At 35.7% G+C, this 27,842-nt stretch overlaps 1 protein-coding gene across 3 annotated transcripts; it reads left to right on the forward strand.

Moving 5' to 3' along the window:
* The first annotated feature begins 502 nt into the window (after positions 1 to 502).
* On the forward strand, positions 503 to 26,548 carry git2a (G protein-coupled receptor kinase interacting ArfGAP 2a). Of its 3 annotated transcripts, none has more exons than XM_052595730.1 (20): positions 503 to 650; positions 4,489 to 4,622; positions 7,865 to 7,977; positions 8,554 to 8,659; positions 9,209 to 9,295; positions 9,395 to 9,525; positions 10,237 to 10,331; positions 10,558 to 10,603; positions 10,974 to 11,025; positions 12,555 to 12,627; positions 12,739 to 12,830; positions 13,362 to 13,473; positions 13,568 to 13,710; positions 13,814 to 13,963; positions 16,483 to 16,761; positions 18,277 to 18,378; positions 21,398 to 21,480; positions 21,716 to 21,907; positions 24,636 to 24,699; positions 25,186 to 26,548. In XM_052595730.1, the coding sequence occupies exons 1-20, from the start codon at positions 569 to 571 to the stop codon at positions 25,396 to 25,398; spliced, it is 2,349 nt and encodes a 782-aa protein (XP_052451690.1). In that variant the 5' UTR covers positions 503 to 568; the 3' UTR covers positions 25,399 to 26,548. The 3 variants fall into 3 exon arrangements, with proteins under 3 accessions (XP_052451690.1, XP_052451681.1, XP_052451699.1); XM_052595721.1 differs by lacking the exon at positions 18,277 to 18,378 and adding an exon at positions 23,449 to 23,604; XM_052595739.1 differs by lacking the exon at positions 18,277 to 18,378.
* Positions 26,549 to 27,842: the final 1,294 nt, after the last annotated feature.

A 27,842-nucleotide genomic window follows, 5' to 3' on the forward strand; every position in this document is an offset into this window, starting at 1 on the left:
TCTAATTTCGGACAATGTCTGGTTAATTCTGAGTTTATAATTGTATTCCAACTATAAACATGATATTTTTTTCAGAATTACATATTTAATATAATGTATTTTAATATAGTCGCGAATAGATGAAAAAATTTATAAAATATCTCACGCGTTGCAGTGACGCGTCTGTCCACTGTGTGTCAGGCAGTGCTAGAAAGCTCATTTTTCGTCACTGTAAACTCAAATGTGTGGTCTGGGAGGGCAGATGGCACTCTTCTGCGATCTAATGTGTTGCTGGCAAGCATTTCCGTAGTGTAGTGTTTAACGCATCATGACAGAGGCTCCACTGCCTGACGCGCCTGTCCTAATTTCAAGCTAACGCTAGACTAGCTAGCCCGACATACATTATTTCACATACAGCAGCTAACGGTAATGCAGATGCGTGCACACCATTAACTCCTCCGTATGCGCGTCCTCTCTTCTGGCATGAGATCATCTTTCAGTGATAAAACGCTTTTAAACAGATCCGATCATCATGTCAAAGCGGTGCATGCTTTAAATTTACCCGTGGACGATTGTTGGTCGATAATTCATGGTAATACCAACGCTCCCGGAGACAAGGATGTCGAAACGGCTGCGAAATAGCGAAGTTTGCGCGGACTGCAGCAGTTCGGGTGAGTATATTCGTGTAACTGTATAACCAGGTGATGTTACTGAATTAAGAGACCGAAAGATGACATTTAACTATACACATGTACGATTCAGATTTTTAAGCAAACATTATTTGTGTTTTGGATATATAAATGGATAATAAATAAATGTATTTTAGAGTGTAGTGATGTATTGCCACTGGCTACGTCTCAAAACATAAAGCGCTGTCTAGTTAGACAGCATTTTAGGCATCGTAAGCGCGTCCAAACTGCTGAACGATGGCGGATCAGAACGTTTTGAGACAGAGCCACTGCATACAGCTTTGACTCAACTCTACGGGTGTTTTCAGCTTTAAATGATGGTTGTGAGGATCTATGACCAATCACACTATATTTTACATTATCTTACTTTCTCTGGAGAAATAGGTAAGTGTACTTATTGATCCTCAAGTAGTATTCCTAGTGAAGACATATATGATATATTGATAGTGTAAGGTTACTGAATGGAGACACTTTGTTCTTATTTTTGTTTCAATCTTTGAGAGGTCAGGGCACTGCATGTATTGGTTAGGGTCACTTAATCGTAATAAATATTTATATCTAACCAGTGATCCTAACCAGCACATGTTAGTAATAAAAAAATCTGGTTATTACTAACAAGTGACCCTAACCAAGGCATGCAGTGCCCTGAGCTCTGAGAAACTGAAGAATGAAACATTATATAACATTGTTGTCCTCATTACACGATAAATGGCTATATCAGAGTTTTGACTTCCAAAGACTATAAACGAGACAGGAAAAAGAAAACACATTTATTAAATTGCAGAAATTTGTAGAGAGCAATTTCATAAATCCTATATTTGATCAGATTATGACTTATGACATGGCACCCGTTTTGAGGCTTAAACTATGAAACACTGTTAACTTTTTTCTTGTGATTTGTTTATGTTCTGTTGTTCAGTTTTCTCCTCGTTCCCCTTAATGATTCCCCTTGATTAGTTACGCCTCAGTCACCAGCTGGCCTGGGCTGCCCCAGCATGTCAGTATTATTGGGCAGTTGTTGTTAGGGTGAATATTTTTAGTCATTCAGCACTGGGGTTTATTTTAGCTGCTGAAGCACTTGGGTCAAAGAGAAAGAAAAGAAGAGGAAGGGAGACCAAGGGTGAGGGGGAATGATGCTTGTGCCAGGTGCTTGATTCTGGCCCTTGGCCTCTTTGCAGCTGTTGTTTGATACTTCCTGTGCTTGAAGGGAAGTGACTTTTGCTTCTGAGCTGCTCTCTGCTTATCAGTGGATCAGTTTTTAATTGAGATGGCTCATGTTTCTGTCTGACTGGTGCAACTGTGGTATCCTATATCTCTCACACAGGTTTTGAAACCCAAATTGGTTGTTAACTTCTTAAGTGTGGGTATCTTTAATAGCCTGGCCACCTGGCACAGATTTAGTCTAGATTTATCTCTCTTGCTCTCCTCACTTAAGTTATGGAATAGGGATCATATTTGTAATCCTCTGAGGCCAAAATAGACTGAAGAAAATAAATGTAACATTGTAATACACTTATATATTTTTACTTAAGCAAATAAATAGATTTTGTTTCAGTAGTATTTGTTCTTTAGTATTTGGTATTTTGAGAGGATTTAAAGTTACTAAATAATAATCACCTCTCAGTTATTCACCATTTATTTCTATCTAAAATAATACAAATAATTACAAATTATTTTTCTAATAATACATTAAGTTAAAAAGAGAGCAATAAAGCATTAGATTTAAAGTCTAATGCATGGAAGGCATATTTTTATATTTACCTTTTGCTGTGTATTCCATAGTTGCTCATAAGAGTATTTTCAGACATAATTACTAACTTTTATTAGGTTTTGCATTTTGATATATACTTTTAGATGCTATTAATAACTGCTTCATTATGGCTCATTTGTAGATTGTACCCCCTGAAAAATCTTCTTTTTTTATGTCCTATTAATTTCCTATGCCAGTAATTTTGAATTGCAAAGATAACAAGTGTCTATTTTAATGCCATTAGTCTTTTCTATAATATTTCCAGATTTTGTACCATTCTGATGTAGTAAAAAAAAAAATTTGTATGGCCCAAAACCACCACAGGGTTAAGAGGTTTTTGGTTCAAATTTTAATCATCTGTATAACAATGTAAAAAAAATGCATTTAATTAATATTTAATTAGAAAAAAACATTTGCCTGTAATCAGTGTGACAGTAAAATCCTCAAAACTGTTCTTGGGGAATTCTGACACTCTCAAGTGCTGACTCACATCGTTGTTTCTGAAGGAATGGAAATCACAAGTTGGAATCTGCCCTTGGGAAAAGTTGGGGGTGGGGGGAATGGGGAACGAAGCTGAAAATATGAACACGTCGTTGGCTGCTCAGACACTTTAGTCATAGGGCCAATGCGGTTGGCCCCACTTTCACTGATCTGGTATAATGACTCAGTGAAGGAGTGAGAATTCTATTAAAAACTGGCTTGATATTGGACGCCCATGAATGACGATTGCCAGTGACAAGTGTTCATATATGAGCAGTCATTCTGTCTCTGGGTCGTTGAGTTTGTCAAGTGTAGTAGTGGGGGATCTTTGAGTGATCAAGTGTTTGAGGCAGGTCTAAGCTGATGGGTTGTGACTTAAAAATGGGTTGCAGGCTGCAGCTAACCATATCATGTGCTTAGTATAGTAAAGTGGTGAAACAATTTAGATGATAATACCGCTGCAATATATAGCCGTGTGTTAGTTGCATTTGTTATGCTGGTAAATCACTCATTTGCTGCTGCTGTTTATCCATTTACAAATGCTATAAAAATCCCTTTTAGTCTATTTTATTTGATGCTAAATTTGTTGTAGATATGCAGTCCATGGTATTTTCATAGATTTTTCAATACTGATCAGATTATTATTTTTGTTTTACTGTTTTAGGTTGCCACTTGATTCTTGACTTAAATTCTGCAGTTAAACTAGTTTAGAATTACACTGCAGTAGATGACCCTCTTGAATAATCTGTAAGGTAGTGAAAGTAAAGCCGTGCAGTGTTTCCCAGTCACCTGCTCGTACCCTGGAAGTAAAGCTCAGCTTCTTAGCATTTGTTGTGGTTTGAGGCATGTGTATGTAAGAGGAAGTTAGCGCGTGTACAGCCGACCATGAAAGGATGACATTAAACCCTTGCTACTGTGGCCTTATAAGGAAGAACTCCACATCGCATTTTGTTGTCATCATCTGCTACATATATTTTTAATTAAAAAATATCAAATGCTTATATTAACATATTTTTTTATATCTCTGCTACTAGTTATGGTTTATCAGACTATTATTGTGGATCATAAATACATTATTTAAAACTGCATAAATGGAACTAGCTGAAGTGAAATATGTTTTTTAATATTTTAAGTTTTTTACATTTGTATTATTTCAGTGATAATGTTTTTATGGTTTTAATTAACTATAATAACTCTGATCAAAACATGCTTGCTTAGTGCGCATTTGCGAAGTTAATTCATTTGTGCATGTTAAGTTTATTCAAAAGTTCAAAATATAGTCAATTACAGAAGTACAGTTAGAGTTATAATGTGTGAAAATGTGGCTCCCATTTCATGAAGACTTTGTGCACTGCTTGAATAAATGTTTGTAATACACAAGCACATTTGTTAATTTTCTTCAGTGCATTCTTGTAAAAAGCATCTTCCTTGCATCAGCTTTTTAAAAGTATTGTGTTTCTGTTTTCACTCTCATGCACCAGCCAAAAAGCTCCATTAATGTTATTGTGTATCGATCACTGATAAACACCCTGCTGAGACAAGCTGTTGTTTTCTTCCTGTTAATCTGTTGATTCTCTTGGGATGCCTTAGATCCTCGCTGGGCATCTGTGAACAGAGGAGTTTTGATATGTGATGTGTGCTGCGGTGTTCACCGCAGTCTAGGTCGCCACAACTCACAAGTGCGGCATTTGTCAAACACATCCTGGCCGCCCACCCAGCTACAGGTGAGCTAAACTCTCAGACAAGCAGACACCATGGGACCCTTTTATTATGCCTTTAACTGGCCACCCTGCTTCATCTGAGACTTTTTGGCTTTGTAGTATGATTCTTTAGTCTTAAGCACATTATAAAGTAGTGGTCGATTCATATTGGTTTTTATGTCTGATGTTAATATCTACAGTGTTATTGATAGATTCTGAACCTTACTCAAACTCTAACTTTGGTCCAAATTTATATACTGTATATTAACTAACTTGTCCAATACATGTATATATATTAGGGATGCCCTGATACCACTTTTTCAACTTTTGCCTGACTGATACTTTTATACATTTACATTTATGTATTTAGCATAAGATTTTATCCAAAGTGACTTACAGTGAATTCAGGCTATACATTTTTTACCAGTATGTGTAAAAAATTGCAAACACAATACTCTACCACTGAGCCATAGGAACACTTTTTTTTTTTTTTTTTGCCGATACAGAGTACCGATATTTGTATTGCATTTGTAAAATTTTTAAATATTGGATACAGAAACCAAAAGAGTATGTATAATGTTAGCTGGTTAACTTAATTTATTAAATAGATAGTCAAACCAAAATTTATTCAGACACCTTCAACCTTTCTCACATTATCACAGATTATTCTCTATAGTTTAGAGGATTTTAATTTAACTAGACAATAACTTAGTTAAACTGTCAACAAATTCAGCTTGACAATGTTAGATAACTTTAATAGCAAGGTATGTAATAGATTTCAATCGACCAAAAATTATTCAGATAGCTGTTAGTATTTACACAACTATCAATACGTTCAGGCAGCCCTTAGCCTTAATGACTGCTCGTAGTCTCCTGGGCATGCTGTCAACTTAATTTATTTTCACAGACTTGGTCTGAATAATATTTGGTCCCAATAAGTTTTACTGGTAGTCTACTGTATGAAGAATTTTTGGATATAATTTGTCATTTTACTTTATTCTGCTATACTCACTTACATAAATAAACTATAGTTTCCTGCACCAACTAGTTAAAAAAATATATAAACAATTATATCTGGGCCTGTATTCACAAAACATCTTAAATCTTAAAACATTCACATCTTTAGATCACATCTAAAAGTAGCTCCTAACTTGCTGATTTAGAAGAAAATCTTAAAAATAGTGAGTGTGTAAGTCCTAAATTTATGACTCATAAATTTTTGCTTTAAGAGTATTACACAAACCATTTCAGTGTTAAAATTACGTTAGGAGTAGTGAAGAGGACTCCTAAATCACTAAGACCAAATCAGAAATATCCTAAAATGGCGGTTCCCAGTAGGGTTGTGCGATATGGTGAAGATATCTAATTGCAAAAAATAAATTTTTATTATGGTTTTTTTTAATGGTGGGCGTTAACACAGTTGGCTAGAGCAGTGCTGATTGAGGAGAACGGAGGTGCGCTCACTCTGTTGGTTAGTAAGACTGCCACTCAAGGCTGCAGTCATGCATATGCTCTGGAGCAGAAGTAATATCGCATCCACATCGCAGGCTTTTGTGATTTTAGCAAATCGCAACGACTCAAATCGCGATTTCGTTTAACCGCACAGCCCTAGTTGCCAGCAATCTACCTCAGAATATAAACATTGTAGAATTTTCTTTCTAGTTGGTTTGGTTTGGAGGTTATCCAAACTCCAAATGTTTGTTTATATCCTTAATATATAGCTGTTCTCGTATCCAGTTTGGTTTTCTTTTTTTGTTTGCATGTCTTTCCAACCCTCTACACTGCAAGTAAATCACTTGCATATGTGACTAAATCTTCACTCTGGCGACTAAATGATGTGTAATATTAGCCAGTGGCTAACAAATTCTTTGTTTGAGTTGGAGGCTAAGTATAAGTTTAGCACAGATATATTTTCACTCACTGAACACTTTCTGACTGAGCGGTTCAGTTTCACTCTCTGTCAAGCGATCTGTGATATTTTTCAGTTCACCTCAATGGACGTGTAGCGCACCTGTGTTTATTTTTTTTGTGTACCTTAAACTCAAGTGTGAAGGCGCAATACTTGCGTCGCTTTCTCTCACATGTGCGAAGTGGGCAGAAGTAATGCGCAAACGGCATTCTCATTGCCTGGTGCTCACTTATTATCGTCCCTGTTTTGATTTCAGCCAATCAGTTCCCGCAAACGGATACAACCTGATTAATATTCATGAATCCTGCAGCTCGTTCATCCTTAGTGCATTTTTTACTGTTCTTATTAGTAGGATTCAGATTATTATTATTATCATCTTATCAGTATTAATGGTCATTTTTTCTAAATTTATTATAATAATTCTTTTTTTTTTTCTCTTCTCACAGAAATACTAAATAGCTAAATAGCCAGAAGCTCTGCTGCACTTCACTAAAACCCGCTCTTTACACGCCTCTCAGGAACAAAGTCATGCAACCCCATCATTTCATCAACAAAGAGAAGTTATCAGAAAACTTAAGAAATAAGTTACTGGAACTAGTGCGATCACAAAACAAATATGATAAAAGCATTTGCATGCTTTGTTAAATATTTAAATCCAAAAGCATCAATGTTTTACTATAATAAGGTGATGCATCATAATTCATGTATTTATCAGGATTGAAATTTAGTCACAGAAATAATAAAGTGTTATGAACATAGCCTGCTAATTTAGTCTAGTCTGTTTTTGTTTATTTGTATTCACAGCAGTAGCCTAGGCTACATGCATCACATTTTGTAAAATAATTTAAGCAAACATAATGTGCTTTCTGCCGTCTTGGAACTTTGTAATTTACAATTTTTTTTCTTTAAGTCAATATGTATGCAAATTCACTTGACTAATTTTAAAATGAGCAAAAAAAAAAAACATTCATAGAAAGAGATCTAATAGCCATGTTTTGTCTGCCTCTTATTTTAATGAGAACATGAAAAACAGTCAGAGCATTGTGTACTTATACAGCCTGCAGCATTCTCTCTCTCAAGTTCCTGTTCTTTTTATTTAAATGACTCGTAGCTTTAATCCAATAATGTTTCTTTTAATTTAATGTGTCCTTTTTCTAGTAAAATTTTCCACATTTGTATGTATAGAAGTGTGTTTGGAGTTTTTTGAATGGTTATAAGAAAATGGTTTATTGGTGTGCGACCTCACTGGAGGGCCATCCAACAGAGAGTGTGACTCACAAAGCATATTTAAAGGAGAATGTTCTCATAATTATTATTTTTTTTTAATGGATGAAATCAGTTTTTTTCTCATTCACAGATGGTTCAAACATTATACAACAATGGTGCTAATGCAATATGGGAGCACACTCTGCTGGACCTGTCATCCATCACCAGCGGGAAACGCAAACCCAATCCACAGGATAAAGCCCAGTGAGTATTTTTGTTTTTCTTTGAATATTTTTGAAAGTGGAGAATTTTTTTTTTTTGTAATTATTATAGAAAAATGTATGTTTGGTATACATTTTCATTCAAAACTTTGGGTCAGTAAAATAAATATTTATTCAGAAATTATTAAATTGATCAAAAGTGATCGTAAAGACATTTATAATGCTACAAATGATAAACATTTGGGCGGTGTTATGCAAATCTTCCCACATAGTAACGTAGACATGTGGGGGCGTGTTTGAATGAGCCGTTATAGGAGAGCATGGACGAGTATTAACTTTGATAGAGAATGTCTCTTTAGATTTGAGACTTTAGTCTTTGCAACTTTACAGATCGCAACACATGAACCCTTTAAGTTAGAATTTTCCAAAATATTACTGTTTTTGCTGTATTTTTAGTTAAATATAGCCTAGGTGAGCATAAGATAAAAGTAAAAAACAAATCTTGCTGACCCCAAAGTTTTGAGCAATAGTGTATACAAAAAGATAGTGGCTGAAATGCATCAACTGCCCCCAATGTTAATTACCTCTAATAGCTGCATTGTTTCTCTCACTCAAAAAGCCCTAACAAAACAGAGTTCATAAAATCAAAGTATCAAATGCTGGCTTTCGTCCATCGTTTACCCTGTCGAGATGATGACAGTACAGCAGCCACTGATCTAAGCAAGGTAAGGAAAGATTTAACAGTTTTATGGTTGACGTTCTTCTCTATTTAAAGGGATAGTTCACCCAAAAATGAAAATTGTTATCATTTACTCACCCTCATGTCTTTCCAGACCTGTATGAGTTGCTTTCTTATGTTGAACATATAAGATATTTTGAAGATTGCTGGTCAATCAAACAGTTGATGGTTGCCACTGACTTCTTTAGTATTCTTTTTTCCTACTATGGAAGTCAATGGGAACCACCAACTGTTTGATGAACAGCAATCTCCAAATATCTTTTTTTATGTTCAACATAAGAAAGCAACTCATACAGGTTTGGAAAGACATGAGGGTGAGTAAATGATGACAGAATTTTCATTTTTGGGTGAACTATTCCTTTAAGTTGTTCAGTTATTTCAAATATTTGGTGCATTCATTATGGTGCATTTTTTCTTCAGACTTTACATGCATTATTGCTCCTCTAGTACATCTAATACTCATCTGATGTGGTGGTCTTCTGTCCTACTTGTTGAAAAAAGTTTCTATTGACATACGTTGTCTTTGATCCTTTAGCAACTTCACTCCAGCGTTAGAACCGGCAATCTTGAGACTTGTTTGCGGTTACTATCGCTCGGGGCTCAACCCAACTACTTCCACCCGGTAAAAAGCTCTGATCTTAATTTGACCATGTTCAGTTACATAAAAAATGCTTTGCAAACTTACTGCTATTCTTTTACGGTTATGCACTGGTTTAAACAGGAGAAAGGAAACACTCCACTGCACATAGCAGCTAAAGCAGGGCAAGTGTGCCAGGTTGAGCTTCTCTGTGTTTATGGGGCAGACCCTGGTGCTCCAGACTCCAACGGCAAAACGCCCATCCACTATGCAAGGTAATCAATAGCTAATCCATTGATGGTCCAAAGCTGCCTCGCACTGAAAACTGCGTTTATTGATTACTTCCAATTTTTTTTGTCAATGCAATGATTAAAAAGAATACTTGTCATGGATTTGTCATGTGGCCTTCGCTGACAAATATCCAGATTAAAGGGATAGTCCAGACAGAAATGAAAATTTGGTCATTATTTACTCACCCTCATGTTGTTCCTAACCTGTATGGCTTTCTTCCTTCTGTGAAACGCAAAAGAAAATATTCTGAAGATTGTTGGTAACCAAACAGTTATGGTACCCATTGACTTCCATTGTATGGACAAAAAGCAAAACAAACAAACTTTGCGAACCAAAACGGTTTTGTAATCAACATTTAAATTAACTTTTTTTTCAGGTTTAATTAAAGAGATAAAGTTTAATTCTGTTATTTGCTTTTGACTTTTACTACTTCAACTGAAACTTGCCAAAACTGTTTTACCAAAAACAGTTTTAATCATTTAATCATAGTTAACAATAACACCACTGATCTGTAATGGTGTCCCATTTGTCATTTTATGACTCAGAAGGCCTGCTGTGCGCCTTGTTATTGGTGTGCAATTCCACGGAGGACTCTGAGAGGGATCACAAGGGCTGAGGGCAGCATTTGGCACAGGACCTCGAAGTAAAAAATAAAAACCCATGTGTCATAACGTCATTGTGTTGTTTGTAATCAGGGAAGCTGGCCATCAAGACCTGGCAGACAGACTGGTGGAAATACAGTATGAGCTCACAGATAGGCTGGCCTTCTATCTCTGTGGGCGGAAGCCTGGTGAGTCAGAGCGATGGTGTGCTATCATGATGTTTTGATATCCAGCTGTGAGGCTGCAGATGCTGATGAAGCCAGTTTATTGCACACTTTTTCTTTAGTGGGTTATGATCTTCAGAGTGCCAGATGGCTCAATAAAATATCACCGTGATGTCAGAGTCAGCTTAATGCGTTTTATTGCTTTAGTATGGATTGTCAGTTGAAAATGTCAATATGTTCTGTGTTTTAGATCACAAGAATGGACAGCATTTCATTATACCACAGATGGCGGACAGGTAGTAATAATCTAATGCATTCTAATGTTTTCCTGAGTGAACTGATGCCTTTTTTACAGTAGTTTCTTCTAGAGGAATATATTGGGATTTGCTTAGTCATGTTTTGGTCACTGGATAAAACTGGTGGCATCCCAGAATAATTCCCTGCATGGCTATGACAGCAATTCAAACAGGTTTTTAAGATGAACATAATTTAAACTTAATATATTGCCATTTCCTTTTTTGCTGTCTTTGATGGAAAAGAAATGTGTAAGTATTTGAAATGGAGAATGGCAGTTGAAAATTTTATTTAACCTTTTATCCTTCACCGTTACAGTTTTTATAATAAATCTATAACTAATATTATTTACCATTTTATTCCCTTTTATAGCAGTCTGGAGTTATCAGAGTTCGCAAAAGCTGCTAAAAGAAAACTGCAGTCTGTAAGTCCTCTTTATTTTATGCAATACAATGCAAAGCAATGCAATGCAATAATACAATAATACTTATTTCAATGCAGTTGCTTTGGGAGTCTGATTCTTTTTAGTGAATCAGCATGTTAATGTAAAACAATAAAAACATGATTTATGATTTATTTAATCTAACTATTAGGGTTGTGCAGATAGACGATAGTATCATGTATCAACGATATATCGACGCTGTATGACTGATGGATCAGTTCAATTCAACTTTACTCCAAATATATGAACTTCCCGGTTTTGAATACTTTACTCCAAATATATGATCTTACCGTATTTTCTGGACTATAAGTCACACTTTTTTTATATAGTTTGGCTGGTCCTGCGACTTATAGTCAGGTTCAAATTATTTATCAAAATTAATTCGACATGAACCAAGAGAAAACATTAACGTCTACAGCCGCGAGAGGGCGCTCTAAGCTGCTCAGTGCTCCTGTAGTCTACCCCTAGTAAACATAGAGCACCCTCTCGCGGCTGTAAACGGTAATGTATTCTCTTGGTTCTAAATAAATGTGACTTATAGTCCAGTGCGACTTATATATGTTTTTTTTTTCCTCGTCATGACGTATTTTTGGACTGATGTGACTTATACTTAGGTGCGACTTATAGTCCGAAAAATATGGTACCTGTTTTGAATGCTTTATATTTACCGTGTTCGTTTATGTCCAATATTACTGTTGAACTATTGGACTTTAAATGACAGATGCGACAGATTTGTCACAGGACGCGTGATATGACAGTTGCATCTATTTATGAACTAACTGTTTTAAATACAGTATTTTTATATTCAACATTAGTTTATCAGTATGTTTGAAAGTATATTTTTTTTGATTATCGGTGATTCCATAGGCTCTCTCTCATGCACCTGTGCGGTTTAAAACCGTAAATAGTTATGCTATGACGAGAACAAAGAGTCTCTCTCTTGCTCCACCCATGCACGATAATATTGTGTATCGTCTATCTCACGGGCTGATAATATGACGATTTGAAAAATGACTATATTGCCCAACACTACTGACTATAATCAGAAGTCCCTCCAATTTTTGTTTTTGCATGTTTTTTTTTTTTGCATAGCAAAATAATAAACTAACTTGTGCCTGATCATGATAAGTTGATATAATAAGCAGAATATTGAATTACATAATGTTTTTGACCACATTTTAGAATCCACACTGTGATAGATGAATCTAATGATTGCCCCTTTAAATAGCTACATTTTGCTCGTAGATTGTGGTGTAGGTATACTTTAAAGAAAGCTTATCTTAACTATAGTTTAAAAACTGTAGCTTGTTATTTGAAAAGCCAACACTGCTAAGCAGAGGAATCTGTTGGGCTTCTCTGAGGTAGATGTCATTTTAAGTGTAGCAACTCCCCCAAAACCGTTATCTGCCAATCATTAATATAAAAGACAGCATTTATACAAACTGACCTGTCTCCAAACCAAACCATTGAGAGCAGAGATGACTGATGCAACTCTGCTAATATCATTGCAGCTCAGCGATCATTTGTTTGAGGAATTGGCAATGGATGTGTATGATGAAGTTGATCGAAGAGAGACTGATGCAGGTGAGATGATCTGCATTTAATAAACAATGGAAAGAAGTGACTCATGGAACGTACATTATACGAGTGCAAATCGTGACGCACTGATGAGCACTTTCTTTGTATCTGGTACAGTTTGGCTAGCTACACAGAACCACAGCAACTTGGAGACAACAGTTGTGCCTTTCCTTCCTGTAAACCCAGAGTACTCATCAACACGAAACCAGGCAAGTTCTGAACAGATAGTTGTCACGCTTTAAGTCTCTAACAGGAAATAAAGAGATTGCACTTTCACATGTGACATTTTATGACACCATTTATGGAGTCCTTGCAGCTGTGAGTGCAACATGCAAAAATGTGCCAGAGGAACATGGAAACAGATTTCACAAAATTATTAAAAAAGGAAATGACATAAAAAACACTATGCACTGAAGGTTAGAACCGAACCACAAATGATAGTTTTTGCATATTATAGATTATAGAGAAGTTGTGTCTTTTGAGGCACTGCCACTTATCAAGAAAGTTTTATTTTTGTAACAAACCTCCACTTTACACAATAAAGCTCCAATAAATTATAATTACCTTCCGTATTACTATAGTAGTTTTTGATCAATGTGCACATTCAGAGTGCGTCTTTGTCCATTGCTTTTTAAGGAATATCAAGTTAAAGCAATAGTCCATCCAAAAATGTAAAATTATTAATGTAAACACTAACTAGTTGTTCAGGCAATGAAATCATCACTTAATTTCTTTGACAGGGAAGACAAAAACTGGCAAGGTTTAATGCTCATGAATTTGCCACACTTGTGATTGATATTCTGAGTGATGCAAAGCGACGCCAGCAGGGGAATTCAGTCTCAAGTCCTAAAGGTACAGCCTGCACACAGACACGCCAGCCTTACGCTTTGATTTCTTTTAAAGTTCTTATCGATGTTTCATGATTGTTGTGTCTACTTCTTCATAGATAATGTTGATGTATTCTTCAAAAATATGGGCAGTCGTCATGGAAGTGAAAGCCAAGAAATTGACCAGCCAGACTATGACAGTGTGGCATCCGATGAGGACACGGAAACTGATTTACGAGTGGGCAAAACAGACAGAACTAAGGTAGACTTGTAAAGAGTTAGATACTTTGTCTTGTGCCATTCTTGCCATTGCAGTATATATGTGCACATGTCAGCTCTTATCCAGCTACTTCTTTTTTCCTCAGAGTTTGGACTCTGATCTGTCTGATGGACCGATTTCCGTGCAGGAGTTTCTGGAGGTGAAAAATGCACTTTCAGCCTCGGAGGCCAAAATTCAGTCACTGATGAAGGCCAACAGTAATCTGAGTGAGGAGCTGAGATTGATGCAGAAAAAGGTACCAGAGATTCAGCAGTGAGCGCTGAATGGCCTGGTCAGAGCAGCTAAACAAAGCAAGACTGTCTAACCCCTACACCTGCACCTCTTCTTGCACGTGAGGGGGCAGATTTGACTGAAAGATTAAGATTCTTAAAATCCCCTGGAATGCTGATGTCAAAATAATACTGTAATACCTGCTGTAGTGTTCAAATAACCAGCATGACGTTGACCTCTAAACCACTGGAAAAGACATACAGTATTAGAGACATGAAACCAAAACATACTGACTGCTGATGATTAGTTGGCATGCTAACCTCCCTAACCACAAACTGGATTTATGAAGTTGGCTCTTGCATCAGCATGACTTATTTTAATTGGCTGTGTTCTATATGTATTTATATCATACAAGGGTTTCCAGAATACAAATCGGAGCTAAAATTTATTGACTACAAAACAATGATTATGAATTGAATTTGGAGACTTTTAGGCCTTTGTTGTCATTTCAGTGTGAAAATAGTTTAAAATGTTATTTATTTCTCTCTTACATTGAATTTAAAACCCATTTAAGTATTATTCTGTAAAATGATCTATTGTAATTTAGTTGGACAGAATTTGCTCACACTCACTGAAGTGTCTAATATAGTCATCCATAAATCAAGCTATAATTGTTTAGTAAGTTTTCTTAAATATAAAATAAGGTCAGTCCCAAAATGAGCATTTAAAGAAATTACAGTTCCAGCTTTCCTGTGACATTTCTGATTGAATTATAGCTGGAAATGTTGATTGATGTATATTAAAGATTTGTTTTATGGATGGTTTTGACTGTTAACCACTTTCAGTCCTCTCATAAATGAACATGTAGCTAGTTTAATTGTTAAAGATTTGACAACTTGCTGAAAATGTATGATGATTTTGAAAGTGGTTTTGGATTATATCTATATCTATTATGACGTTTCTTGGATACTTTTATAAATGCTATTATAAATGTTTGTGATTAGGAAAATTAGGCCATTGTGACATTTGAATGAAAAAAACTGTGTGGCTTTGCATTGGATGAGCATCTGCCTGGGTAAAAATAGAAATGGGCAAAATAATTTTATTGTGAGTGAAGTCTTTAGGCTTTTTGTTACTCTGCGCATTTCCTTTCTGATCCTAGCCAATGTATCTGACTCAAGCTCTTCTTGATATCTCTGAGCTGCAGAGTGAATCTCTGTCTCTGTAGATTCTTAAGCATGTCTAACATGCGCTTGTTCTTTGAGCATGTCTAGACATTGCATCTGCCAGTGCCTGCATGCTGAACTGGAATTTGCTGTTAAGAAGTTTGGATTTATTGAGCAACTCCTTATAATGGTTTCCTTGACATTTTAACTTGATTGTAATTATTTTTTCATCATAATTTTTAAGTACAAGAGTTAATTATTTGAATAAGTTCTAAGTAAATGTCTTATTTTATAGAACATTTTAAATTGGTTTTAAAATAACATGTAAAAGTTATTTTGTTGTTCAAATTTGACATTTTAATATGTAATTTGCTTTTTTATTACAATATCACAATCCCCCTGCAGTTTATTAGATCAGAAATCAAAAAAAAAAAAAAAGATAGATATTATGCCAATTAGTATTAATAATATTAATTTCTCATTTGCCAGATTTCAAAGCTAGTTTATCAAACTAAATAGTAGAAAAAATGATGTTCATTTTGATAATTTTCCACTATAATTTAGTAATTCACTTATAATGTTTACACACACACCTTTGTGAATAAAATCTGTGTATGAACATTTTCATGAACAAATTCACAAAAAAGTTAAACTAAGGCGTACTCAAAATTTACCATAATCAACTGAAACTACACACACATAAAAAGCACATACTCTGGGAGGCCATACATTTGTGTTCAGATGAAAATGACTATATATAAAATTGGTTGCCGACCGATATATCGGCCGATATTTGGCATTTTGCACATATTTAGCATTTTACGTCGGTGTTTGAGGCGGGACCTTTATTTTGATGCTCTAAGCGCCTGAGCACACAGTGTAAATATTTTAATATAAATTAAATATTTATGTATTTGTGAAAAATAGTTTGTCATCTAAAGTATGTTTATTTCACACATTTATTTTTTTAATCCATTGTCAAATGATTTCAAATTTCTTAAATATTTAAAAAAATATCTTTCCAAGATATCGGCATCGACTGCCAAAAAAACATCGGTCGACCACTATATAAATTAAATATATAAATATAAATTAAATATGTTTCATATAAACTGAAAGAGTAGAACAAACTGCATTGTAGCTTAAGCTGTTTTTCTGAATAACACTTGATATCAGTTAGGAGAAAACATTTCTCTGAATCAGTTCCCTTGTTTTCTTTTGATACAAATTTTATTTTTTAAATGGAAAAGGCAAACAATGGTTTAATCTTTTTTGTGTGTGTGTGTGTGTGTGATTAAGAGTTCTTCTGGTAAGCTCAGCTTTGCTACAGTTTCTTCTTTTCTCTGCATTTCTCTGGCTTACTCGTGTTTCTCTTCAGCTGCAGTCTCTGCAAAGCGAGAACAGTTCTCTCAGGCGGCAGGTCTCCGCTCAACAATCCTATCAGGCCCCCGGCGGCCCTGACCACCCCAATCCCTCCAGTCCCTCCTCCTCTTCCTCCTCTTCCTCCTCCTCTGCCCTGAAACGCCAACTGTCTGCACGGGCGAGCCGCCCAATGTCTATGTATGAAACCGGCTCTGGTCTGAAGCCCTTTCTCCCCAAGGGAGAGACCCCTTACCCTGAGGAGACCTTCCCCACCCTCCAACCCTTCCCAACCTATGTAAGTAAAAACCTGCCTTTCACCTTCTCTCCTTTTTCTTCTTCAACCTTCCTTTCCAAATGTTGCAGCATGCTGATGGTACATTTACCATTTTCAGTGCTTTATAAGCGATTCCAAAATAGACGTTATGTTATAGACTACTCAGCGTATTACTTCACTTTGCATCCTGTTGGCTGATATAGCAGCTATTTCACCATATTTTCTGTTTCCCTTTTTTTAATTTCATGTGTCAGTTGGGAGATACAAGACATGTCTTTATGGCCAACTCAATGCATAAGTCACACAGTCTCATTCTCATTGCTTTATGTAACTTAGTTTGTACATATCATTTTTATTTCAAGCTTGAAGGTAAAGGTGCACTTAGCTTTTTGTGTGTGTGTTTTGCTGACTGATGAATTTGTACCTGTGTTCAATAATTGGGATTTACTGGGATAAAGTGATTTTTAATTAAATGCATGTTTTAAACCATAAAAATATCTGTTGTACATGTCACAGTTATTCAAGCTCACAAAAATCATCTTTGTAAGTTCCTATATTCATTTCCTTTTTAATTTTTTCATTGACCTTTTGAGTGTTGATATTAAAAAAAATGTTTAACCCTATTTCTTTTCATCGCTTTTACTGCATATTAATGAAATTGATTATTTTCCAATGCATGTCAATGCTGCAGCTGTTAAATAATGAATTCATCAGTCCATTATTATTCAACACTGGGTTTGTGTGGGTTTTATAAAAATGTTTCTTCACGATTTTTCATAATACATGACTAATATTAATATATAATGTTAATAATGTATTAGTATACACTACCAGTCAAAAGTTTAGTGTCAGTAATATTCTGATTATTAATTGTAATAATTATTAATTTATAATAAAATGTATACTTTTAGAAAGTGCATTAAATTGATCAAATTGGACAACAAATTTAATGTAAAAAAATATTTATATTTCTAATCATTTCTGTTCTTTTGAACTTTGTTCATCATCAAATATTAACTGTGGTTTAGACATAAGAATAATTTCTGAAGGATCATGTGGCTGCTGAAAATTAAGCTTTGCCATCACAGAAATAAAACCCATTATAAAACTGTATACTAGTAGAAAACTTATTTCAAAATGTTACAATATTTTATAATATTACTAACTTTAACTGTATTTTTTTTTGCATTTTTTACATAAGACACCTCTTTCAAAAACATTTAAATATCTTACCAACCACAAACTTTTAAATGGTAGTGTGTATACAGTAATATTAAATTTAATTATTGTAATTTCATTATAGCTTTTACATTAATGGTAAAGAATCAAACCTTATTGTGTATGTTACCAAATTATTACTATTGACAGACTAGTATTTTATTAGATTGTTACCGTTGGTGACATGCTGTCACCTTGTTCTCTAGTCCAGGCTGTCTATCATGGCCGAGTATTTTAAGAATTCTGAATGTTTTTTTTGTTTTTTTTGGTCAGTTATCTTTCATTCTCTGTCTTAAGTCTAATTTGCACCCATTTTAGATCGAAAAGGGTGTGTGTGTGGCCACCTCCTCTTCCCTCCCCTTCCTCCCCTCCTCCTCCTCATCCTCCCCGTCCTGTTTGCGGGATGAGAGTTTGCAAAGGGTTAAGTACATCCTCACATGCTCCGTTCATCGTGGGAGTGGACAGAAGCACCAGGAACCCTTAGCCTCCTCACCCCTCTCCTTCACGAACTCGTCCACTGTCTCCTCGACTCTCATCCATCCCTTTTCCTCTTACACCTGTTGTGCTCCACGCATCACCATGCATGAACAGTCCCTGCACCAACCCTCCAGGGGCTGTTGTTTTCAACTGATACGTATTTCTGCTTTCATCACCATCATCCTAATAGATAGCACATACATTTCATGGCTCGTGTCTTCACTCCCAGGATGCACTGCTCAGGGCTTGTCCACTGCTGCTGCTGCTGCTGCTCACTCATCTCTCCAGGATGTCTTGCAATGCTACGTGCTCTGGGCTGAGAGTAATACACAATCATGAAACCCTGATATGTAAATAGTTTGGATTAGCTCGGTCACTTTGTGCATGCAGATTGCTACCATATTTAGATTCATGTTTCTGTTGTCACTGAGTGTGCATGCATTTTGGGCCTTGTTTATGGTGATTTTTTTTTTTATGCATTGATCTGACAGTTAAAGGGGGGGGGGGGGGATGCTCGTTTTCACTCAATATCCTGTTAATCTTGAGTACCTATTGAGTAGTACTGCATCCTTCATAACTCCAAAAAGTCTTTAGTTTTATTATATTCACAAGAGAAAGATAGTCTGTACCGATTTTTCCCGGAAAAACACGAGTCAGATTCAGCGTATATTTATGATCCAGAATCAGATCCAGAGGCTGAAATTTAACAAGAGCAGCATCAGCAATGACGTCTCTATGTGGTATGTACTGAAACTGTATATATTTGCTTAGCAGTTTTGGAAAATGACTAAGTTCTACTTTGTCGTCTTTTTTTTTTTTTTTTTTTTTTTTTTTTTAAGCTGTACATGTGGAAAGTGCAGTTTGATGACAACATCGCATGTTGTTTACTTGATGTGCTTACGCGCCGATAGCTAAGTTAACAACACAAAGATATTTGAAGCAGTTTTACTCACCGCCTGCGGTTCCAACGAACGATCGTGCCCCTTTTTCGTTGGGACTGCATTATCCTTAAGAAATAAACGATGTGCAAATCCGGCGTCAAACTGGGCTTTGTTTGTAAAACAAGCATCTTCGAAATGCAGGGGAACAAACACTTGCACAACTCCGTTGATGCTCTGTAAAAATAAACTCCATCCACTGGTCCCTTAATGCTGTTTTTTTCTTTGGTAATCTGTGCAGGGTTGTCTTGCCCTGGCAACCAAAAACACACTTCTTTTGTGACTTTTCGCGACGCTCTCGCTCTGATCAGTGAATGTGTCTGCTGTGCTCTGCTCTACAGGAGCGTGCGCTCTTCCGGCAGACGTGCCCTTAGGACCCATATAAGGAAATTCCGCTCCATCACACAGAGCCATACTCGAAAAAAAACTTTCCGAAACTTGTGACAAACCGGAAGGAGTATTTTTGGAACAGAAATACTCCTTCAAACGTACAACTTAATTTTTGAAACTTTGTCCATGTTTAGAACTCCGTATGCATGAAATGGCATTTCACCCCCCCTTTAAGTTCAATTTATCAATTTACCCAAACACAGTTAAATACACTACCATTCAAAAGTTTAATAATAAAATAAAAAAATGTAATTGCATTCTTGCTAAAACAATTTTTTTAATAAATTTTTTTTTAGAAAAAAAAATTAATGGTAGATTATGTCCTCACTTGAAGTCAGCTGAGGATCTGAAATTTTTACAGCTTTTAACAATTATATTTGTATTGAACTTTTTTTTATTGTTAGATCAGTACATCACAAATCAATGATGCATTTTTCATACTTGTGTGCAAAGAAATGTGTGGAGAGCAGAAGCATAAATAAGTGACTGTAGAGCATTCATTTGATTATTCTGACATGATGTGGCAGTTCTCCAAGCATCATGATTCATGACTGGTGCTGCCTGACAAGAAACTGAGAGAGTACTCGGTTACACGAATTTAGTAATGTCCCATGTCAGAGTGATGCTGGCATCTGACCCCATTACCTCATTATGCTTTGGCACAGCGAATCATGCTCCAGTGAAGCTGTCAAATATCTTTACTGTAACTGCTTTACTACACTATGAAGGAATACACTGATCAGGGCCATGACCTAGATTCAGTTGTAACCCTGAGTTTTAACCCCTAAGGACTCACAAGTGGTTTAATAGCTAGTTTACTTACATTTTTGCATATGCTGGTCATTTCTTCAAAACAGATGACCTAACCCTGGATTTAAAAGTGCATTCAAGGTACAGTTGTAAAACTACTACAATGATGTCTGTTAAAATATATTTTTAAAATGTTTATTCCAGTGACGGCAAAACTTAATTTTAGTTGCCATTACTCCACTGTCACATGATTCTTCAGAAATCATTCAAATATGCCGATATGGTGCAGAGGAAACCTTTCGCGTTATCAATGTTGAAGATAGTTATGCTGCTTAATAATTTTTATGGAAACTAATTTTATGATGAATAGAAAGTTCAAATTTCATACACATGCTGTCACTTTTGATCAATTCAATATATCCTTGCAGTATTAATTTCTTTAAAAATAATTAATAAACCTTATCTCTTAAAAAGTAATGCAATAGTACATATTTTTTATTTGTATTATTATTATATAATTGTCTGCATTCACTGGTAGTGGAAACCATAACCTTGTCATTGTTAGCCTGTTTAACAGTGCCAGCCATATTGCTCTTTTAATCCGAAACATATGGAGAAAGTAATACAGTTATTGTAAATAATGTTCAAGTTGTTGTTGCCAACTTTTGCTTGTGATGCATTTCAAAGATTAGTGCTTGAAATATCTATTTTTAATGTATCTAAATGCTAAAAGCTTGCTTACACTCTACTGACCACTCAGTTAATGCAGATTGTTCAGTTTAGTTTCATATGAACCACCAGACATCTTGATATTTACAATGCCATCACCGCAATTTTATTGTGTGTTTTGTGTTCTTTTACTGTATCCTCTCTTGTCTCTTTAGGCCTCCAAATTTGACAAGCAGAGCAGTGTGTCTGATGGTGACTATGATAACACTGTCAACGAATCTGATCTGAACGACTCCGGGTATATGTCCATTTTCCTTTTTATGACCTGAAATAACTCCTGCATAAATACTGCTTGCAAACAAAACCAGACTTTTTTCCCCTCTGAAAATAAGAACTGCCTGTCCTCCACTTTTGGCCAAGTAAAGTGAGGAAACACAGTAATGATGCTCTAAAGGCATCAAGTAGCTGTGCATCAAGCATTACTCATCCCTGACGCCTTGGTTCCATTTATATAATGTCCTCCCTCCCTGCAGCTTTGGCCGAAGATGTCGTTTGCGCAGCAGTGGCTGGATGGGAGACAGCGTTTCTATACCGGAGCTGGATGATCATGAATGCGAGCCTGACCCCAGTCTGCCCAGCACTGAAGACGTCATCCGTAAAACTGAGCAGATCACCAAGAACATCCAGGAACTGCTTAGGGCTGCGCAGGAGAACAAGCATGAGAGGTGAGAGGATGTCCAATGTCAACATCTCCCATCTCCTGTTTCTTTCATCATACTTGGCAGCAATAAATCTGAGGTCATTCAATTCCCTTTTTCCTTTTGTTAACTTCTGCCACATATTTAACAATTTCACATGTAAATCGTTGGCGCATTCCATGAGTAGGATACAAATTGTTTTCGCATTACTTAATTTAAAGGGATAGTGGACCAAAAATAAATAATAAATAAATCTAAAATCCGTATCATTCTGTATTCACCCTCATGTCATTCCAAACCTGTATGACTTTCTTTCTTCAACGGAACATACTGTAGAAGATATTTAGAAGATTGTTGGTGACCAAACAGTTTTTGTTCCCATTGACTTTTATCGTATGGACAGAAATGACAGTGTAAGTCAATGGGAACTGAAACTGTTTGGTTTGGTTGTTAATTCTTTAACGTACAGTATCAACTGTGTTCCACAGAAGAAAGAAAGTCATACAGGTTTTGAGTGACATGAGGGTGACTAAAAAAATTCGGTGGACTATCCCATTAAAGCATCAGAGACTCAAATCCATGTTTTTAGCTGTGAGAACTTTTAGATATTTCAAATGAAATCTAAAATAATACCAAAGCATGAAAAGGTAGCACTTTGTAGCTTTGTTTTTTGTTTTTTTTTGGCCTTTCCAACCTTTACATTCCAACCAACTGTTACCAATAATTGGCATCATAGCACAGTGACATCATTTAAAAAATGTGTTGAATTATATATATACTGTATGTATATATATATATTTTATATAAATGATTAGATTATTTTTGCAGCATGGAGGGGTGGATAAATGCATGACAAATAAACAAAAAATTTAACATAAGTCAATACATGCACGATTTAGTCTCATTCTGGCTAGTATCGACTGAGTGATAGTTCAGTAGTTTAGAATATATTTGTCATCTTTAGATATATACAGTAAAGATTTATAATATTGAATTTATAGATAGATAGATAGATAGATGTATATGTATATGAAATATTAGTACAATATAGTTCATTTGTTTTAAATGTAATTCATTCTTGTGATGACATAGCAAAATATTTGAGTCTTCATTGTCACGTGGTCCTTCAGTAATCATTCTAATATGGTAAAAAAAAAAAAAAAAAGTCTTATGATCAGTCTTCGAAACTGAAAAATAACAATTTATTTAAAAAAAAATATTTTGTAAAATTATGTCTTCGCTGTCAATTTACTGTCATTGCGGAATAAAAGCAATAATTGTTTTTTTTTTCTTACTGACCCCAAACCTTTGAATGGTATATGTATATATTTATATATTAAATATATTTTTCTGAAAAATGTTTAAAAAAAATCACAATTTAGGCTTTTTTTTTTAACCCTATCCATGGAAAGTGCCTGTTTATGAAAATCACTTCTTTCCCATACATTGAATTACTCGATTCACACCTTTTTTCTGTCTGTTCTCAATTGTCTGTGTTCATCATTTGGGGTCTGCGCTTTCGGGGGCCATGCTCTGTTTGGGTCCCGATCTGTCTCTTTCCCCACCAGTGCACCATGTGAGCAGAGGGAGAGTGTCCGCAGACTTAGACACAGTCTGGGTTGTTTCAGCACTCTGGTGCCTTGGGCAGACAAGCCCCCGTCTCCCATGCAGTCCCTCGGCCTAAGAGCTCCCCACCCAGCCAACCCCAACAACCCTGCCTCCTGGTACTCTGGCCTCTGTCCCTGCCTCACAGGCACAGTGTCTACCTCTACCTCTCTCTTCATAACTTCATAACTCACTTATCTGAACATGAATGGAACATGCATGATTACTAGTATGTCTAATGCCGGAGCCTTGTGTCAGTTTTCATTGTCTCCTAAACTTCTATTTGCAGGAACTCAGGTTTATGCACTTGGTTTCTCTTTTAGGAAAAGGCTTTGTACTGACATCCATCTAACTTTTGACCTTTCTGTTTTGCACTGCTGTGTTTGATTTTTCAAGATATTTTGCGGTTTAGTGAACGTCAAGCCCAGTTATTTAAAACAAGTTTTACCCTCTTAAAAGTGTATTAGCACTGGGGATGCATCATGTCTGCTGCACAACTAACATTTCAAACAAATCTGCATGTTTTTTTTTTAGTTTTTGGGTGGATTGTTGCATAGAAATTGTAACACTTGTAGCATTTACTGCAAAACAAATAAATTAAGTCCAAATGTATTCCATATATTTTCTATCTTTAACTTTCCTGTGAACTGTAATGTGAGTGGAATAAAAATCACTACTATTCAACGAAGGGTATTTTTCAAAAGACAGAAAATATCTGTATACACTACAGTGCAATATTATGGACAAACTGTATTTTCTTTGATAGTCCAGCTGTAAAGGCCGTTCACACCAAGAACAAAAACTTTAACGCTAACTATATTAGCGTCCACACCAACTCGCGATCATGTTCTGTTTATTATAACTCTGCACTGCAGTTTTGTCATCTGCTGCTTTAAATGCTCAACTTCTTTAAAGCAGGATGCATTCTGATTGGCTGTCGATGGTTCTGCCATTCCTCAAAAAGAAGGGGGATTATTTGAAATGTTTAAACTATACCTTTATTGCTACAGTTATCATCCTTAGTGTGTACGGGCCTTTAAAGCGTTACTCTCTGATTGCTCTGCGGTTAGCTTGACGTTTCACTCTTCAGACTCTAATGGTTTTTATTTTGAGATTTTAACACAGTATCTATCATTTTCTTCTCCAATAGCTTTATACCCTGCGCAGAAAGAATATATGTGGCTGTGAGTGAAATGGCTGCCCTGTTCCCCAAGGTGAGCACTGTCTCTCCACACTTCATAAACTTAACTTAAAAAATATCTGTAAGGGTTTTTTAGGTTTTTATATTGATGTGTATTGTCCACAAAAAGTATTTGGACACTTTGGTCACACTTTTGATAAAATATTACTTATAAATTACTTATATTAGTAGTAGTAACAAAATGTATTTAAATAAAGTTTATTTCAATTTTTATTCACTAAAATACAAGTATCTTAATACTTTTCATGGGGCCTTATGAACATATATTTACTAGTTTATAGAACCATTACAAAAATCACACCTTTGATCAAATATTATTTATATTATACATTATTAGTAGTATTAGTGGTAGTAGTAGTATTCACTAAGATATTTCTAAACATTTAAGTATGACTTGAGTGTCCAAATACTTTCTTGTGTAATATTTGAAGTACTTTAAAATAGTCTTCTTAAAATATTTGATGTATATTTATTTCTGTATTTTCACCTTTGTCAACAGAGACCACGCTCTGAGACGGTGAAGACCTCTTTGCGATTATTAACGTCCAGTGCAAACCGGCTGCAGAGTGAGTGCAAGAAAGCATCTCCCCTGGAGAGCAGCTCCGTGGCCGACATGCAGTTCGTCACCCAGCAGGTCATCCAGTGTGCTTATGACATCGCCAAGGCTGCTAAGCAACTTGTTACCATAACCACCAAAGAGAACAACAACTGATCCTGCTTCCACCCATTTCCACCTGACATGCAACCAAACCATGTCACAAGTTTTTTTTTTTTTTAAATCTAAGGTGTATTTGCATGTTTTTATTTTTAATTTAAGGTGTCTGTTATCAGTGTTGTTTGGCTTAAAGCCATAAGATTCAGCCTGAAATGCTCTCAAGGGTTGTGTATATGTCTTGACCTGTGAAAGTGGCAGTTGAGTTGTTGTGGACTGAGAGAGCGATAAGAATGAGTAGAAATGAATCCGCAATGGAGCAGCAAATCACATACTTAATATTCAGTAATTGCCTGACTCTTTGCACTATTCTGAAAACATTTAGTTCAGTATTTCAGGTTGTCTGTGTTGTTTTTAAATAGTTAAATCAAGCCTATTTTTCAGTAATCTTAGTTAAATCTATAATGTATAATAAAATTATCTGTTGTACAAAACATTCAGTTATTGTGGCCAGGTAAGCCAATTTTAAATGCAGGTACAGTAAACTTGTGATTATAAAGAGAAAGTCAAATTGAATATAACTTTAAAAAGGTTAAATTGCTTTTTCTCAGTTGGATAAACCATGTGGCTGTAATTCAGATTTACAGTCTGTATTAAAGAAATATATATGTATAATAAATTGAGGAAATGTTAATTAACCTTAGTTTAATTATATTTCATCATTTATTTGGAGGTCACAGTACAGTATTTAATGAAATCTTTTTTTTTTCAATACACTGCAAATGAAACAACCTCCACCAGCGAATACTGTTTGTGATGGTTTAGAAGTGTATGTGTGTGTTTTAAGGTCATCTTATCGTACGTTCAGTTCAGTGTTTGGGCAGCTCTTTACTTTTCAGATCTTTTTATTTCCTCTCTTAAGTATTATGTTCTAACCTGATCGCAGTATTATTAGAGCTCGGAGTCAGTGACTTACAGCTCAGTGTTAAAATTCTCTTTGAGTGTTTGTAGTTGTTCAGATGAATTGGTCTTCCACTCATTAATGTTATTGCTATGCCTGTTAAGGAAAAAAATGTGTCCTTTATTTTCTAAATAAACAAAATTTATAATTTTGAGCTTCAATTGATGCTCCAGGGGTTTTGTTAATATCGGAGTCAGTCATATGAATAAAGTGAAAAATCTTCATCCAAAATTATTTCTACTATCAAAAGCTCTACTGTTCTGCTTGTTCTTTTCTTTTTTTTTATTATGTCAAAAAATACATTCTCTTAACGCAGTTTATTGTTCACTGACTATTATAAATATGCCATGCATGTGTTTATCTCACCCCAAAGTGTAAACAATCAAAACATTAGAGCAGGTCTGCTAAGATCTCTTTCCCGCTCAACCCCTCAGCCAAAGGGTGTTTAGCTGGTATGGGAATATGGCTAACACCCTACTTGAGGAAATTAATTCAGATTTGGTTACAGAAGTGCAAGTCAAAATTTCATGAGGGTTGTTGTATTGTTTTTATCAGCTGTTTGGACTCTTATTCTGATGGCACCTATTCACTGCAGAGCATCCACTGGTGAGCAAGTGATGTAATGCTAAATTTCCAAATGTTCCAATGAAGAAACAGACTTCCCTAAATCATAGATGGCCTGTGGGTGAGTGCATTTTCAGCTAATTTTCATTTTTCATTCATATTCCATGATTTAATTAGCAGTCTTTCTGACATTTTACATTTTAAAACAGATATGCACTGTTTTTAAACTCCAGAACAAAGTGTCAGTCAAAAACACAAATGTAATAATTAAATTTTAAAAACTTATTACAGTAAGTTTCAAATATAAGCAATCTACTCACCAAACCAATTTTTTGCCGTTTTGACCAGGTATTAAAGGGGGGGTGAAATGCTATTTAATGCATACTGAGTTTTTTACACTGTTAAAGAGTTGGATTCCCATGCTAAACATGGACAAAGTTTCAAAAATTAAGTTGTACGTTTGAAGGAGTATTTCTGTTCCAAAAATACTCCTTCCGGTTTGTCACAAGTTTCGGAAAGTTTTTTTCGAGTATGGCTCTGTGTGAAGTTAGATGGAGCGGAATTTCCTTATATGGGTCCTAAGCGCACGTCTGCTGAAAGAGCGCGCGCTCCCGTATAGCACAGCACTGAGAGCACAACAGACTTCACTGATCAGAGCGAGAGCGTCGTGAAATGTCACAAAAGGAGTGTGTTTTTGGTTGCCAGGTCAAGACAACCCTGCACAGATTACCAAAAGAGAAACAGCATTAAGGGACCAGTGGATGGAGTTTATTTTTACAGAGCATCAACGGAGTTGTGCAAGTGTTTGTGTTTGTTCCCTGCATTTCGAAGATGCTTGTTTTACAAACAAGGCCCAGTTTGACGCCGGATTTGCACATCGTTTATTTCTTAAGGATAATGCAGTCCCAACGAAAAAGGGTCACGATCGTGTGTTGGAACCGCATGCGGTGAGTAAAACTGCTTCAAATATCTCTGTGTT

Source organism: Carassius gibelio, chromosome A5, assembly GCF_023724105.1.
Source record: "Carassius gibelio isolate Cgi1373 ecotype wild population from Czech Republic chromosome A5, carGib1.2-hapl.c, whole genome shotgun sequence".
Taxonomy (NCBI): Eukaryota; Metazoa; Chordata; class Actinopteri; order Cypriniformes; family Cyprinidae; genus Carassius; species Carassius gibelio.

Excerpts from the sequence above, each read along its gene's own strand:
- git2a (XM_052595721.1), top strand. The coding sequence starts at position 569 with ATGGTAATACCAACGCTCCCGGAGACAAGGATGTCGAAACGGCTGCGA. Across the intron at positions 9,526-10,236 it reads ACGCCCATCCACTATGCAAG|GGAAGCTGGCCATCAAGACC; the intron begins GTAATCAATAGC and ends GTTTGTAATCAG. Across the intron at positions 10,332-10,557 it reads TCTCTGTGGGCGGAAGCCTG|ATCACAAGAATGGACAGCAT; the intron begins GTGAGTCAGAGC and ends TCTGTGTTTTAG.